This window comes from Oreochromis niloticus, linkage group LG7 (assembly GCF_001858045.2).
Source record: "Oreochromis niloticus isolate F11D_XX linkage group LG7, O_niloticus_UMD_NMBU, whole genome shotgun sequence".
NCBI classification, from domain to species: Eukaryota; Metazoa; Chordata; class Actinopteri; order Cichliformes; family Cichlidae; genus Oreochromis; species Oreochromis niloticus.
In genome coordinates, this window is record NC_031972.2 from 45,612,776 (window position 1) to 45,627,078 (window position 14,303).

Genomic DNA, 14,303 nt, shown 5'->3' on the forward strand with positions numbered 1-14,303 from the left:
GGCCGTGGTCCAGTTGAAAGTGTAGTTGGAAGAGGGAGGTGAGTAGCTTGAATAAAGCGATATCGATTCATTAAATCCTGAATTGACTTTTAAATATAACTGTGTGTTGCCAGAAACGCCAGATTCTCAGATTAAAGCTTACAAAACTATTTCAACAACCACCAAACAGTAAATAAGAGCAGGTACACGGATTCCACACAAAGACGTAAACACAGAGCGGACCCGACGCATCAGAATCAGCTTTCTCTTTCTCGGCTTTCTCACCCGACGGCCCGTAGACGGACACGCTGTCGGAGCTCACCAATTCTGATGCGTCGGGTCCGCTCTGTGTTTACGTCTTTTTGCGCTGATTTTGAGCTGCAGGTTTTGTCTCTCTCCAACCAAAATTCACCGAGCCAGCAGCAAAAGAAGCAGCAAACTACGCTTCACATTTGATAAACATCGTAATGAATTCCCTCTGACTTTTGCTGTTTTGCTTCCATCACGATAAAAATCACACTTCATGCACAGCTCTCTCCAGAGCTGGACTGGCCATCGGGCATACCGGGCATTTGCCCGGTGGGCCGCTGGCGATTTTTTGTTTTTATGGGCCGATGGATTTTTTGTTTTTTTTTTGTTTTTTAGGAAGGGTATATATAATGAAAGGTGTTGGATTGGCCAATTGGTCATGATCGACTCTGGGCTGGACCAATTACAGCCGAGGAGGCCGGATGCACCCTCCCCTTGTTTAGCAATCTTATAGACGAACTAAAGAAAATGGAGAACAAAAAAAGGAAAGGAGGTGTTTATGAAAATATCACTAAATCTGCCATTTATTAATTTTAATATTAATTAATGATCATGTCTCACCTCTAGTGTTCTTGGTCTTAATTTAAGGTTTTTCCTATAGCGATTGACAGATCACGTGACTTTCGCGCATTGCATGCCGGGAACTCGAGGCAAAACAATCCAAGTACCGCATCAAATGCAAGCATTTGCAGCACCGCAAAAAGTTCATTCTCTGGTTCCAATACCTTCTTGATTTTTTTTTGCCGCACAAAAAAGGAATGTACAAAACTAAGGAGAACAATGCCGGTCCGTACAAAGAGAGACTCGACGAAAAGGCAAAGAAAAGATACGAGGAAAAAATCAAAGGAGTGGAAGGGTCAGACCCTTAGGAGCACACAGAGTGGACAAAAGACGTTAGCGTGCTGCCCAACTTTCACCACGCTCAGATTTATAATTATATGGTTCTTGGAGTGAGTGCATACACTCATGAAGTTTTTAGTAACTTCAGGTCACTGCAACAAGCCCAGGTACAGTTTACCGACGGATGGGTACAGGACCTTGAAATGCACAGTGTAGAACGAAAGACCATCGTACAAACAAAGGTAAGTTTACCAGTCTCACAAATCGTCGTCATAAATACACATTCGTTAACCGTTTATTAATATAACCTTTGAGCTCAACGGTAATTAATTAGTAGTGGAAATAATTTCTGGTACGCATTACAGAAATGTAGCAGTGACAATAATATTGTATGTTGTAATCGCACTGGACAATTAGTGATACAAAACAACTGTTTTATCCTGTGAATAAAAGTATATGTTTTTGTCAGTGTACCGTGGTAATAACAGAAGCGAAACGCAATATTGTGTCAGGACAATTCACTATTTATGCACATTAAACAAAGAAGCATAGCGCGACAATTTCTGTTCAGCGCCAGACTTGCTTGTAACCTATATCACGAATTATGTTAAGAAAAGTGATGTATTAACTACTACAAAACACTGACCTTTGTGGGAATGCTTGGAGCAGACTAACGTGAGCTGGAGTGTTCTGGGACGTTATATTTGGTATATCCAGACCATCCGTTGGCTCTTACTTCAGAAACATGGCTTAAAAAATTTCTCTTCAATGACATAATCCGATAAAAAAAACGATCTCTTTACCCGTCGGCTTCCCGTGGCTGTCATGCGACCGGCTATTGCAGTTAATAATACAACAGCTTCTTGCCATTTTTGGGTTTCTTTTTATCGCTGTGTAACTGAGTTCAATTGAAAGCCTGCGTGCGCTAGTACCTCTTGCCTCAAGTTCCCAGAATCCTTTGCGGTTTTACCCCTGAATGACGTCACATTTTCAATCTCTATCCTGGTGGGCCGGTCTCTAGTCAAAATGCCCGGGCCGATTTTTTGTCCCAGTCCAGCCCTGGCTCTCTCTCTTCCTCTCTCTCTCTCTCTGTACTTCAAGAACAGTTTCCCGTCTCAAATCTCTGTTTTCTGCATTATCCATTCGCTTATTACGCACCAGTCTACTGTTGTTTACAGCGCTGTCGGCCGCTGTCTTTTTCTTTTCTTTTTCTTTTTTTCACTTAAATGACCTCGGACAAGAAAGCCTAATTTCTGCTGTTCAATACTGAAGAAATTTAAACTTTTTAAAATTATGCAAAATTGCAGAATATTGCAGAATATTTTTAAGGTTATCTGCTATAAAAAGCCAGGCCAGAAAAATCTCCTTCATGTTTTTCTGTGTTTTATTCTCAGTTACTTTGACACAAAGGCATCTGCCGTGATGTTCACAATTCTGATGAAGTCTCACATGTATCAGTACTGATAAATGATCAGAATTATAATATTTCTGACTGTCTGAGGCTAAATTGAATCGAATCAGGACTTTGAGAACCGGAATCGAATGGATTATAGAAATCAGTGATCATACCCAGCCCTAGTGAGCAGCCTAGGCCCGACAGAAGTGGATGTAGCTGTGGGTAATAAGAAAAGATGAAAAGAACTATTGATAACTTTTTTGTTAAGTTAAGGCCTGATCCGTCTGAAATTCATAGCCAGCTCTGACACAGTGCCATCATTCTTTGAATGCTGAAAAAACAGCAGTGTATCCAGGAAACACATTATATGCTGCAATAAATGCACTGCCCAAGTGTCCCCTCTCCCCACTGCCTTTCAGCAGCATGCAACAGCAAACAGGTCGTCAGAGGAGCCCGAGGTGATGATTAAGTTTAACATTTTCTACAATATTGACAAAGCAATTTAAACACAAGTTTGTTAGTTAATAATTTAGAAATGAATATTGTCTGTATGGACTTCCCCCCCCAAAGAAAGTGCACATGTAAAACTGCGGTGTTAAGCGATGCGGTTGAAAAATTTGAGTGTGCCTAACTTTTGTGCCAGTGCGCCTAACTCTTTAAAGTTAGGCGCACCAGTGCAACCGTGGCAAAAAGTTAGTTTAGAGCCCTGCTGCTATCTCAAAACACATTGTGTGCTGTCGGTCTTGTGTGCTGCACAATACATTCAATATTTAGTATCTAGTGTTACTTACACATATCTTTAGGGCGATCGTGGCTCAAGACTTGGGTGTTCGTCTTGTAATCGGAAGGTTGCCGGTTCGAGCCCCGGCTCGGACAGTCTCGGTCGTTGTGTCCTTGGGCAAGACACTTCACCTACCGCCTACTGGTGTTGGCCAGAGGGGCCGATGGCGCGATATGGCAGCCTCGCCTCTGTCAGTCTGCCCCAGGGCAGCTGTGGCTACAACTGTAGCTTGCCTTCACCGGGGTATGAATGTGAGAGTGAATGAATAGTGGTATTGTAAAGCGCTTTGAGGGGTCCCGAAAAGCGCTATATAAATGCAATCCATTATTATTATTATATCTAGGTTATTGCAATGGTGTTGTGTTTATTGTATTGCTTTCTTTTTGAACCAAACGGGACACGCTAAAAGAAAAAGAAAAAAAATGGATACATGTATGTTTCTATCTTTCCAGGCCAGAGACAGGAAGGTGGCTAGAGGTCTGGACGGTGCACGACTTTATGACTCCACTGCTCACCATCCCAACATGATACATTTCAAAGGAATATAAATGACCTGGTTTCAAAAAAGTAATGTCTATTCATTGTTTCACTTTAAAATTTGATCACATCTGAAAACATGCACAATGAATGGATAAAAAACAAAATATGAATTGTAACTGAATAGAATCTGAGGCAGTAGCAATAGTTTAATAGCTTAATTGAAAAAAAAAACCCATTTTGATCATCTGACATCTGACAGTGCGTCTTAGTGATTCAATCCCATCAAAGCCATCAGTGCAGAAAACCATAAGAGTATATACATTATTTATGTGTGCCTATGCCAAGAGGCACACATATTACTATTCCTCGGATTTATTATTCTTATTATTATTTTCCTTTTTCCGCCTAAAATTTTATAGATATATATATATATATATATAAATGTACAATTTACAAGCCGTAAGTAATATGTAATAAATAGTGTTATGTATGTATAGTTGAGTTATTGCACATGGAATTGGTATAAATAGTGGTGGTCCATAGAGGAAGTGGGAAGTGGGGGGTTATCGCTTTGGGGAAGAAACTGTTTTTGAGTCTGTGGGTTTTTGTGTTGATGCACCTGTAGCGCTTCCCTGAGGGAAGCAGGCTGAACATGTTGAAACCAGGGTGGGAGCTGTCCTTGATGATGTTTGCTGCTCTGCTGAGGCAGCGGGAGGAATAAATGTCCAACAGGGAGGGGAGAGGGCAGCCGATGATCTTTTGTGCTGTCTTGACCACACTCTGAAGCCTCACACTATCTGCCTTGGTGCAGCTGCCGTACCATACCGTGATGCAGTAGGTTAGCAGGCTCTCAATGGACGAGCGGTAGAAGGTCAGCAGCAGGTTGGAGTTCAGCTTGTACTTCCTGAGGACTCTCAGGAAGTGCAGCCGCTGTTGGGCCTTCTTGATGACCGCTGAGATGTTTTCCGTCCAGGAGATGTCAGCAGAGATGAGGACACCAAGGAACCGGAAAGTGTGGACCCTCTCCACACACTCCCCGTTAGGGCTGTTCGATATAACGATATATATCGGATTACGATATAAAAACGTCTATCGTTTCATTTTACGCTATCGTTTGTTTCGTGGGGTCGCAAAATAAACTGTTTACGGCAATATTTTTTCATTATTTTGATGGTCACTGTGACTATATTAATTTCTTAAAGTTTTCTCTTTCTCTTATATTTAATATAACCACACTACTGACGGACAAGCGCTTGTTTTTATGCGTTGTCGTTAGCAACAACGACGGTAAAACCACCTCGTGTCCGCATGTTTATTTTCCACATAAACCTTTCACAATAAAGCTCAAGATCCTGTTGAGACTTTTCAAAATAAACTGAATCACGTGAAAGATGCAGAGTATTTACGGATGAGAAGCAAAAAAGAGCCGTCAGGTGCTAAAAAATAAACCTTAGACTCAAACGTTAGAACAGGCTTTTCCCCGCAGCACGCTGTGTAATAAATACTCAAAAAGAAAACGGCGGCTGTTACAACTTGTCTAAAAATGTATCGTTTCATGCATCAGTTAAAACACTCGACTCCAGGTACCGACACCCAGCTGGAAACACTTCACACAAGTCGAGCTGCCTGAGATTCACAGAATTTACAGAAAATGTTACATTTCTGTGATTTATATCGTTATCGGACGATAGATGTCTTAATATCGGGATATGAGATTTTGGTCATATCGCACAGCCCTACTCCCCGTTGATGTAGAGGGGGGCCAAGTCAGTGTTGTGTCTCCTGAAGTCGATAATGAGCTCTTTGGTTTTCTTAGTGTTCAGTGCCAGGTTGTTTTCTGAACAACATGCTGCCAACTTCAGGACTTCCTCTCTGTACTCTGCCTCGTCTCCCTTTGAGATGAGTCCGACTACCGTGGTGTCATCAGCAAACTTGATGATGAGAGTGTTGTTGTGGGTCGGACTGCAGTCGTGGGTGTAGAGAGAATACAGGAGGGGGCTCAGCACACAGCCCTGTGGGGAGCCGGTGCTCAGTGTGCGAGTGGAGGAGAGATGAGGGCCGAGTCTCACAGTCTGGGGCCGGTTTGTGAGGAAATCCTTTATCCAGGCACATGAATGAGTTGAAGGGAAGTTATGAACTGTTTCTGAGAGACAAATAAACACCAAGCTCCTTTTTTTGTGTAGCTGACAGCTGGTAACTGTGCAGGGGCGGATCTAGCACAGCTTTTGCCAGGGGGCCAGGTAGGGCATTAACAGAGAAAGGTGGACACAAAGATATACTTTTCTTTCTTACTCTCATATAAACTATTTAGCTTTTATTAAATAGTTATCTGAATCTTACAACCAAAGTTTGTATAATAATACACAAGATTGGCTGTAGACCATTGTTCATCATTCAGAACACTGTGTAAAAATAACAAAAAACATAAAGTGAATGCAAAAGTGCATAAATATTTGTTTTACGTGTTTGATGTGTGTGGCGGGGCGTGGTCTGCAGTGCCGCTGCAGGGGAGGTGGACCCACCTGAGGGGCATCTGCAATCACGCCTCTCGGGCGTAGTCTGTGCTCTCTCGGCTGTTTTTTGGGTGTGTGTTGGGCTGTGAGTTGAAAAGCTACAGCTGGCTGGGTGGGTACACCAACCATGTGTGAAAAGTGGTCCATAACGTAATGCTTCAAAGCGTGTTCGTGCAAACATTGTCGGGTCTGCCGTGGTACAATGGAACTTCTGCTCATGAACCTGTGTGCACAGCGTCTGCAAATCGGGGCTGTACAAAGTCACCTCATCTTTACCCAAAACTGTAAACTGTCATCTGTGAGGCGCGAGCGGTGTTTGTTTTTACCATAATTCATGGTGGAGAATGGCTGCTCTTCTGAGTTTTGCTGTCTGTAGCCGTATGAATGGCAAACTACACTGATTAGCAGCGGCATAGGCACACTTAAAATTTCTTCTGAAATTTTCGCTTTCTAGTTAAAATATATAATTTATAATATAGACACACTATTAAGCATTAGTAAGGTATTAGTAAGTGTTTCAGTTATCATTTATAAAACATTATTAAGCATTACTCCTCCTTCATAAAAAACTGATATAAATGTTTATTCTTGATTAATAGGTTTATATATCATGCATATATAATATATAACTGTGATCAAAGTATTTACATGTATACTATTAAGTTTACATGCACTATTAAGATTAAGGTATGAACTGATTTTTTGTGAATTTATTAATAGAGAATTTTATAAAAACTTATTTGATTATTATTATTTTATTTACTTATTTTTTAAAAATTCATAGTTAATTCAGGCAGTTACTGGTAGTCATTTAACCATTTTGTGGGACTTCATCTAAATTGATTATTATGTTTATCTTATAAAGCATTTATTAATGAAAATAAAGTAGCTCACAAAGTCTTGGTTATCTTCATGTAAAAGGTTAACATACGTGTTTAAGTTGAAATGTGTGGCTGGTAAATCTGGATTAAACTGATAGTTAAAAGGTTAAGAGATAAAAAGACTTATGGGGTGTTAGTTCAGTTTATGTCTTCATAAAGAAAAAAAAGGGAACACCCCAGTTATATTTTGGTCTTTGTTATATCTTTCAGTGTTGATTCAGTATTTTCTAATTACACTTTACATCTTCCATGGCATTACTTAAAAATACCACTAGGTGGCGCATAGCGCTCAGGAGGAGCGTAACCCTCCCTGGGAGGCAAATTTGCAGAATAAATCCTGCAGTTGAATCGGAAACAAGTTCATGATCTGTGCCTCTTTATTTCAATACACAGCTGCGGGATCTAGGATCGCACCCCTCCCAGGCACCTGTCACACCAGGGGGGCAACATTCACAACAGAAAAATGACAGACAAATCAAAAAGAGATACAAAACATACCAATATTTATTGCCAGGTGTAAATGTCAACCCCCAGAGATTTGCAGAAGATTGCAATGTAAGTTGGAACAGTGTCTAAGATGGTAAGAGCGATTAAAGACAGAAAGAAAAGTCGGAGCTACAGGATATCTTACCTTTAAAATACTGAAGCTTCTTCATTTAGAATAAAATATGAATGAGATTATCACAAAAGTGAATGTTTCACAGAGCTTCACGAACAATTGTAAACACTATCAACAAAATGCCCATTATATTAAACCAGTAAGCAGGGAAATGTCTCTGGGATGTTTTTAATTTCTTTTGTTGATTCCTAAAGTTCAACTTTCCTCAGGTCTGTAGTCTGTTACCGAGTTTCAGTAAGATAACTCAGCACCCACTCAGGTTCAGGTCCAAAATGCTCCCGAATTAGTCAAAAAAGTAAGAGTGATGTTGTTCTTTTAGACATGTAAAGTCAGCTAAAATAAACAAATTACAAGACACTTTGGAGCTGAATATAACTTTATAAATTACATAATAAGGAGGAGCAATACTTTATAAGTGATAAATAAAGCACTTACTAATCCTTTAATCCTTTATATTGTGTAATTATTATGAAGTGTTATCAAATGATGTTGCTTGAATGGAAGTTTGTGTATACACACTTTAGTCATTCTCTGGTCAGAGAATGACTAAAGAATGGCCCAAAGCCAAAGAGGGAGGCTTTGGGCCTCATAGATTTTTTTCTCTATTCTGCCTTGTTTCCAATCAAATACTCACCTGGTTTTTATTTCCTCTTCAACGAGTGGCTCATATATTTTTGACTTTGAGTTCTGAGCTGTATTTGTTTGAAAGCAGCACACGAAGCAGTTCAGCTAGTGGATAACTGCTTGTATACTGGTGAGTCTTTATTATATTTTAATGTCAATACCATTTAACAAATTAACATCTCTGAATAACTTTGAAAACCTTTAACACCTTCTTGTTTGTCTTTAAGCTCTGCATTTAAACAATGATGGCATGGCTCCAATTCTGTGTCCTCTTCCTGGTGGCTCCAATTGGGTACAGTCAGAATCCAGGTTCTCGTGGTCCCAAAGGAGACAGAGGACTTCCTGGACCAGTTGGTCCACCTGGAGTACCAGGACCACCAGGTCAAAAAGGTGAGCAATAATCCTACAAACCACAATACTACTGACCAGATACTATTTATATTTTATCTAAACCTTGTTACAATTCTTTTGTATAGCCCAATTTTCATGATGTATCAACATAGGCTTATGCTACAAAGTATGAATGGCAGTGACACTGAGTGAGCATTTCATGACATTAGAGAGTGGAGCTCAATATATTTATACTTCTATATGCACTATATACTTAGATATATGGTTAAATGTATTAAATGTGGTCTTTTTGTGGGCCTGACTTGAAGCTAAAATTCCCATTTGAGAGCTGATTAATTAATAATAACATTTCTGACTGCTTTTTAGCTCCATATACCAATTTTCCTAATTTGCTGAGAGAATTTTGCTCTTCAGGCTGCTAGTGAATGTCTGAACATATAGGGCCACAGCTGATACTTCTATACCTGCTTTAAAGGAGATACTGGATTTGATGGACCACTTGGACATCCTGGACTACCTGGAAAAATTGGTAATGTGGGACGACTTGGACTTCCTGGACCACCTGGACAAGCTGCAGACTGCAGAATAGGTGACAATCAGTTTTTACTAGTTTCATTAGTTATGAAATTCTATTTTTCATTTTCATTTCATTATCTCATCTAAGGGCAGCACAGTGGAACAGTGGGTAGCATGGTTTTCTCACAGTAAGAAAATCCTGAGTTCAATTCCACCATCAGGCTGGGGTCTTTCTGTTTTTCTACTTGTGTTTCAGTGGGGGGGGTTTTCCCAGGTACTCTGGTTTCCTCCCAGAATCAGAAGACATTCAGTTTGTGGAGTTACATTAATTGCCTGTGAGTGTGAATGGTTGTCTGTCTCTATGTTTTACCCCTACGGCAGACTGGCAAACTGTCCAGGGTGTACCCTGCCTCTCACCGTAATAAAGCTGGGATAGGGTCCAGCTCCCCCATGACCCTGAACCAAACAAGCGGAAGAGAATGGATGGATGGATGGATAAATGATATAAATTTAGTATAGGTTAAGCAAAACAACAACAAAAAAAGGATTGTTAGAGGAACTTACACTGCAAATACTCATGCATGTCAGGTCTATGCCATCAGCTCTTGTGTTAATGAGTGTGTGTATTCCCCACTTGCACTGCGGTCAGTCAGTCTTTAATCTTCAAGCTCGGGTCCTCTACCGGAGGCCTAGTAGCTTGAGGGTCCTGTGCAGTATCTTTGCTGCTCCTCGGAGTGTGCTCTTCTGAACAGAGATCTTGGATATTGTTCCTTCTGATGCCACTCGCCCAGTTTGGGGGTCACTGCCCCGACTGCTCTGATTACCACGGGGAACAATGTTGCATTCACCCTCCAAATCTTGTCTTGCTCTTCTCTTAACCCTTTGTATTTCTGAAGTTTCTGGTGTTCCTTCTTCCTGATGTTGCTATCACTTGCTATCACTCATGGATCTTTGTTGTCTTATCCTGCATAGTCGTTCTCACTAGTCCTTGACCTCCTTGCTTCCGCTTGAGCATAGAGTCTGTGCATGTTGGACTTGAGGTGAAATCCTCCATGCATGGTAAGGAGATTTCAATTCTTGATGTCAGTGGCTTCTATTTCCTCCTTTGGTCATCTTTTAATACCAGCAGGGTATCTGATGAGCATCAGATTCCAGGGTACTTGTAACTATCCTCAGTGTCTGCTATGTTGCCTTCTGGTAGTACAGTCCCCTCAGTTCTGACTACTTCCCCCCTCTTTATTAACGTCCAACTACACTTCTCCTGTCTGAATGACATTTCAGTGTCTTTGATGTAGATCCTAATGGTGTGGAACAGTGAATTGATGTTTAATTTGTGATAGCTTGATGTCATCCATGAAGCGGAGGTGGATAATGGCAAACAGACAGGGAAACACTGAGGGAACTGCCGGTAATAGAAACAAAGACTTAAACGCAAGAAGAGGATTAGCAAAAGTGAATCAATAAACACAAAGTAAAAAAGGAAAACCACATTATAAAACTAAGCCTAGGCATATCAATGGCAGTGATAGAAGCTGACTCTGACCATTGAATCGACTGACAGGAGCAAAAGTAAAAACAACCTCTGTTAAATGTAATTTATAAAAGATTTATAAAAATTACTTTTGGCACTTCAATGCATACACTACACACTCTGTTTATGCTGGGGTACCAGATCCTTAGTTTAGATCAATATTTAGTGTTTTGGAGTGTGAAAAGACACAGAAATGTGCTATTTTGGAAAGAGTGCATCTTAGCCATCATTTTCCTTACTGGATTACTAAGTATCCATCACAAGAAATAATAATGATATCAAAAATACTACTACTACTACTACTAGTAGTAATTATTATTATTATTATTATTATATTTTAGTCAATACCAATTAAATAGTATTTTCCTGAAGTCATGAATGGAGACCATGTCTTCAGTCTAACAAAACAAGGTCTCTCAATTGTGGGATATTTGAGTCTTGAAATAGGTGGTGGGTTGAGCAACGAACAGACTAGAGATGTGTTTCTGGGATTTGTTAAAAAAGAATGATTAGAGAATTGAAGCTGAAAAGTCAAAAAACTAATGTTTATTTATTAAGAGTTTACATACACAAAGAAATGTTGGGCCCAAATGACTACAACTCTGATAATTTTATCTGTTTGATCTAGAGCTCTTTGGTTACATAGACCAGGACCTTCAAACCATTAGAGCCCTAAAGGAAAGAATAACCAAGTTAGAGCTGGGTAAGTGTGCTTTTTAAATTTAAATGATGTTTTAGATATTTATTTAACATAATAATTTGAACTTTGAGCAATAAAGTTAAATGGAAGGATACATGGTGTGTAATGACTAGACGAAACCTTTTTTCTGCTGGTTTCTTTAAAGTAAAAGTAGTTTATTCCAATTTCTCTTTCTATGCTGCTTTCTTTTTCAGTTATAAACTACGATTTTGCCCGAGGAGTTGATGAAAAATATTTCGTGTCCAACAAGGAAAGAGGCTCTTTCTTGCAAGCTGTTGAGTTCTGCTCCCAGCGAGGATTAGAGCTGGCTTTGCCCCAGAGTGACAAAGAGAATTGCTTACTCACTGAAGTGTTTGAAAGCAGTCCTAAAACAGTCTGGATTAATGTCAGCAATAGAAAAGCAGAGGGAAACTTTGGAGCTGATATGAAAAACCGACCTCTGACCTTTACCAGCTGGGCAGAAGGGCAGCCAGACAAATCCATCCAGGATCCAGGCTGCACCACGCTGTCAGAAGACGGTGTTTGGAGAGTGACAAGTGAATGCTCTATGAATGCTTACATTGTTTGTCAGTTATAGAAATGCCTTTGATGACATGAAGTAAAGTATATCTCTTTGGATTCTGGTGTGGGAAAATCAAATGGAGTACAGATATGTAATCTAATGTATTACATATCGATCTGGTGCAATTTTCATATTCCTATAAAACAGGTCAAAAGATTCTTTCAAATCTTTTATTACATTTTTAGGTAAGGTGAAAAATTCTTTCGAGACCTACAGTATTTAGCAACCATTCACCATACAGTAGCCATATTTATATTCATACAGCAGAATGACAAGTTGTGGAGGGCATTCTGGTCCGGTGGCCCCAAGATCTCATCTCTGCTTTATGTACATGACTTGATCAAACAACAAACTGCTCTTTCTGCTTTGGCACACTATTAAGACACACCATTAAGCATTAGTAAGATATTAGTAAGTGTTTCAGTTATCATTTATAAAACATTACAAAGCATTACTCCTCCTGTATAAATACTGATATAAATGTTTATTCTTGATTAATAGGTTCATGTATAATGCATATGTAATATATAACTGTGATCAAAGTATTTACATGTAGACTATTAAGTTTACATGCACTATTAAGATTAAGGTATGAGCTCATTTTTTGTGAATTTATTAATAGAGAATTTTATAAAAACTTATTTGATTATTATTTTATTTACTTATTTTATTTTTTTAGGTCATAGTTAATTCAGGCAGTTACTGGTAGTCATTTAACCATTTTGTGTGACTTCATCTAAATTAATTATTATGTTTACCTTATAAAGCATTTATTAACGAAAATAAAGTAGCTCACAAAGTCTTGGTTATCTTCACAACAGAAAAATGACAGACAAATCAAAAAGAGATACAAGATACAGAAGATTGCAATGTAAGTTGGAACAGCGTCTAAGATGGTAAGAGGGGTTTAAGACAGAAAGAGAAGTTGGAGCTACAGGATATCTTACCTCTAACACCTTGTTAATCCTTTATATTGTCTAATTATTATAAAGTGTTATCAAATGATGTTGCTTGAATGGATGTTTGTGTATACACACTTTAGTCTTTCTCTGACCTTTTTTGTTTCTCTATTCTGTCTTGTTTCCAATCAAATACTCACCTTGTTTTTATTTCCTCTTCAACGAGTGGCTCATATATTTTTGACTTTGAGTTCTGAGCTGTATTTGTTTGAAAGCAGCACATGAAGCAGCCCAGCTAGTGGATAACTGCTTGTATACTGGTGAGTTTTTATTATATTTTAGTGTTAATACCATTTAACAAATTAACATCTCTGAATAACTTTGAAAACCTTTAACATCTTCTTGTTTATCTTTAAGCTCTGCATTTAAACAATGATGGCATGGCTCCAATTCTGTGTCCTTTTCCTGGTGGCTCCAATTGGGTATAGTCAGAATCCAGGTCCTCGTGGTCCCAAAGGAGACAGTGGACCTCCTGGACCAGCTGGTCCACCTGGAATACCAGGACCACCAGGTCAAAAAGGTGAGCAATAATCCTACAAACCACAATACTACTGACCAGATACTATTTATATTTTATCTAAACCTTGTTACAATTCTTTTGTATAGTCCAATAAGTTTTCATGATGTATCAACATAGGCTTATGCTACAAAGCAAGAATAGCAGTGACACTGAATGAGCATTTTATGACATTAGAGAGTGGAGGCTCAATATATTTATACTTCTATATACACTTTATACTTAGATATATGGTTAAGTGTATTAAATACGGTCTTTTTTTGGTGCTGACGTGAAGCTAAAATTCCCATTTGAGTAGTGATTATTAATAACAAGGTATTTAACTGCTTTTTAGCTCCATATAACCAGTTTCCTAATGTTGTGAAAGAATTTTTCCTCTTTGGGCTGTGAGTGAATATCTGAACATATAGGGCTACACCTGATACTTCCATACCTGCTTTAAAGGAGATACTGGACTTATTGGACCACATGGAATTCCTGGACCACCTGGAGTAACCGGATTTATAGGACCACCTGGCTTTCCTGGACCATCTGGAAAAGATTCTGACTGCAGAACAGGTGAAAATTATTTTTTATTAGTTTCGTTAGTTATTAAGTTTTATTTTTCATTTTTGCACACAAGGGCAGCACCAACCACATTCTTTCCTATGAAACATTCCCATAGAAACATTCAGTTGCCTTAACCATTGTAACTTTCTTTCTTTCAGTCCAACCACTCATTGTATCTATCTGTTGTAAATGCCGT

The 14,303-nt window shown here is 39.1% G+C and overlaps 2 protein-coding genes and 1 long non-coding RNA gene across 4 annotated transcripts in view; 2 read left to right on the forward strand and 1 right to left on the reverse strand.

Moving 5' to 3' along the window:
- LOC102077728 (collectin-11) lies at positions 1–13,084 on the forward strand. Of its 2 annotated transcripts, XM_019361799.2 has the most exons (7): positions 1–38; positions 3,758–3,872; positions 8,511–8,552; positions 8,650–8,812; positions 9,249–9,362; positions 11,449–11,523; positions 11,715–13,084. In XM_019361799.2, exons 4-7 carry the CDS (start codon positions 8,665–8,667, stop codon positions 12,095–12,097), a joined length of 720 nt encoding a protein of 239 aa, XP_019217344.1. In that variant the 5' UTR covers positions 1–38; positions 3,758–3,872; positions 8,511–8,552; positions 8,650–8,664; the 3' UTR covers positions 12,098–13,084. The 2 variants fall into 2 exon arrangements, with proteins under 2 accessions (XP_019217344.1, XP_005451134.1); XM_005451077.3 differs by lacking the exons at positions 1–38; positions 3,758–3,872 and having other exon boundaries at positions 6,939–8,552.
- Positions 12,239–14,303, reverse strand: part of LOC112847534 (uncharacterized) — a 24,909-nt gene continuing 22,844 nt past the window's right edge. The window contains exons 2-3 of the long non-coding RNA XR_003221112.1: positions 13,992–14,105; positions 12,239–13,531 (exon numbers count right to left, since the gene is read on the reverse strand). This is a non-coding gene — a long non-coding RNA (uncharacterized LOC112847534). The remainder of the gene's footprint in view (positions 13,532–13,991; positions 14,106–14,303) is intronic.
- The window catches only part of LOC112847533 (pulmonary surfactant-associated protein D), a 19,033-nt gene continuing 17,900 nt past the window's right edge, over positions 13,171–14,303 (forward strand). The window contains exons 1-3 of the mRNA XM_025909293.1: positions 13,171–13,301; positions 13,399–13,561; positions 14,003–14,116. Of these exons, the coding sequence (XP_025765078.1) occupies positions 13,414–13,561; positions 14,003–14,116 (262 nt within the window). The 5' untranslated portion in view covers positions 13,171–13,301; positions 13,399–13,413. The remainder of the gene's footprint in view (positions 13,302–13,398; positions 13,562–14,002; positions 14,117–14,303) is intronic.

Bases quoted from the DNA above. Each gene is read 5' to 3' on its own strand.
- LOC102077728 (XM_019361799.2), top strand. From the start codon at position 8,665: ATGATGGCATGGCTCCAATTCTGTGTCCTCTTCCTGGTGGCTCCAATT. The intron at 9,363-11,448 runs GTGACAATCAGT...TGTTTGATCTAG, and splicing joins AGCTGCAGACTGCAGAATAG to AGCTCTTTGGTTACATAGAC. The intron at 11,524-11,714 runs GTAAGTGTGCTT...TTTCTTTTTCAG, and splicing joins AATAACCAAGTTAGAGCTGG to TTATAAACTACGATTTTGCC.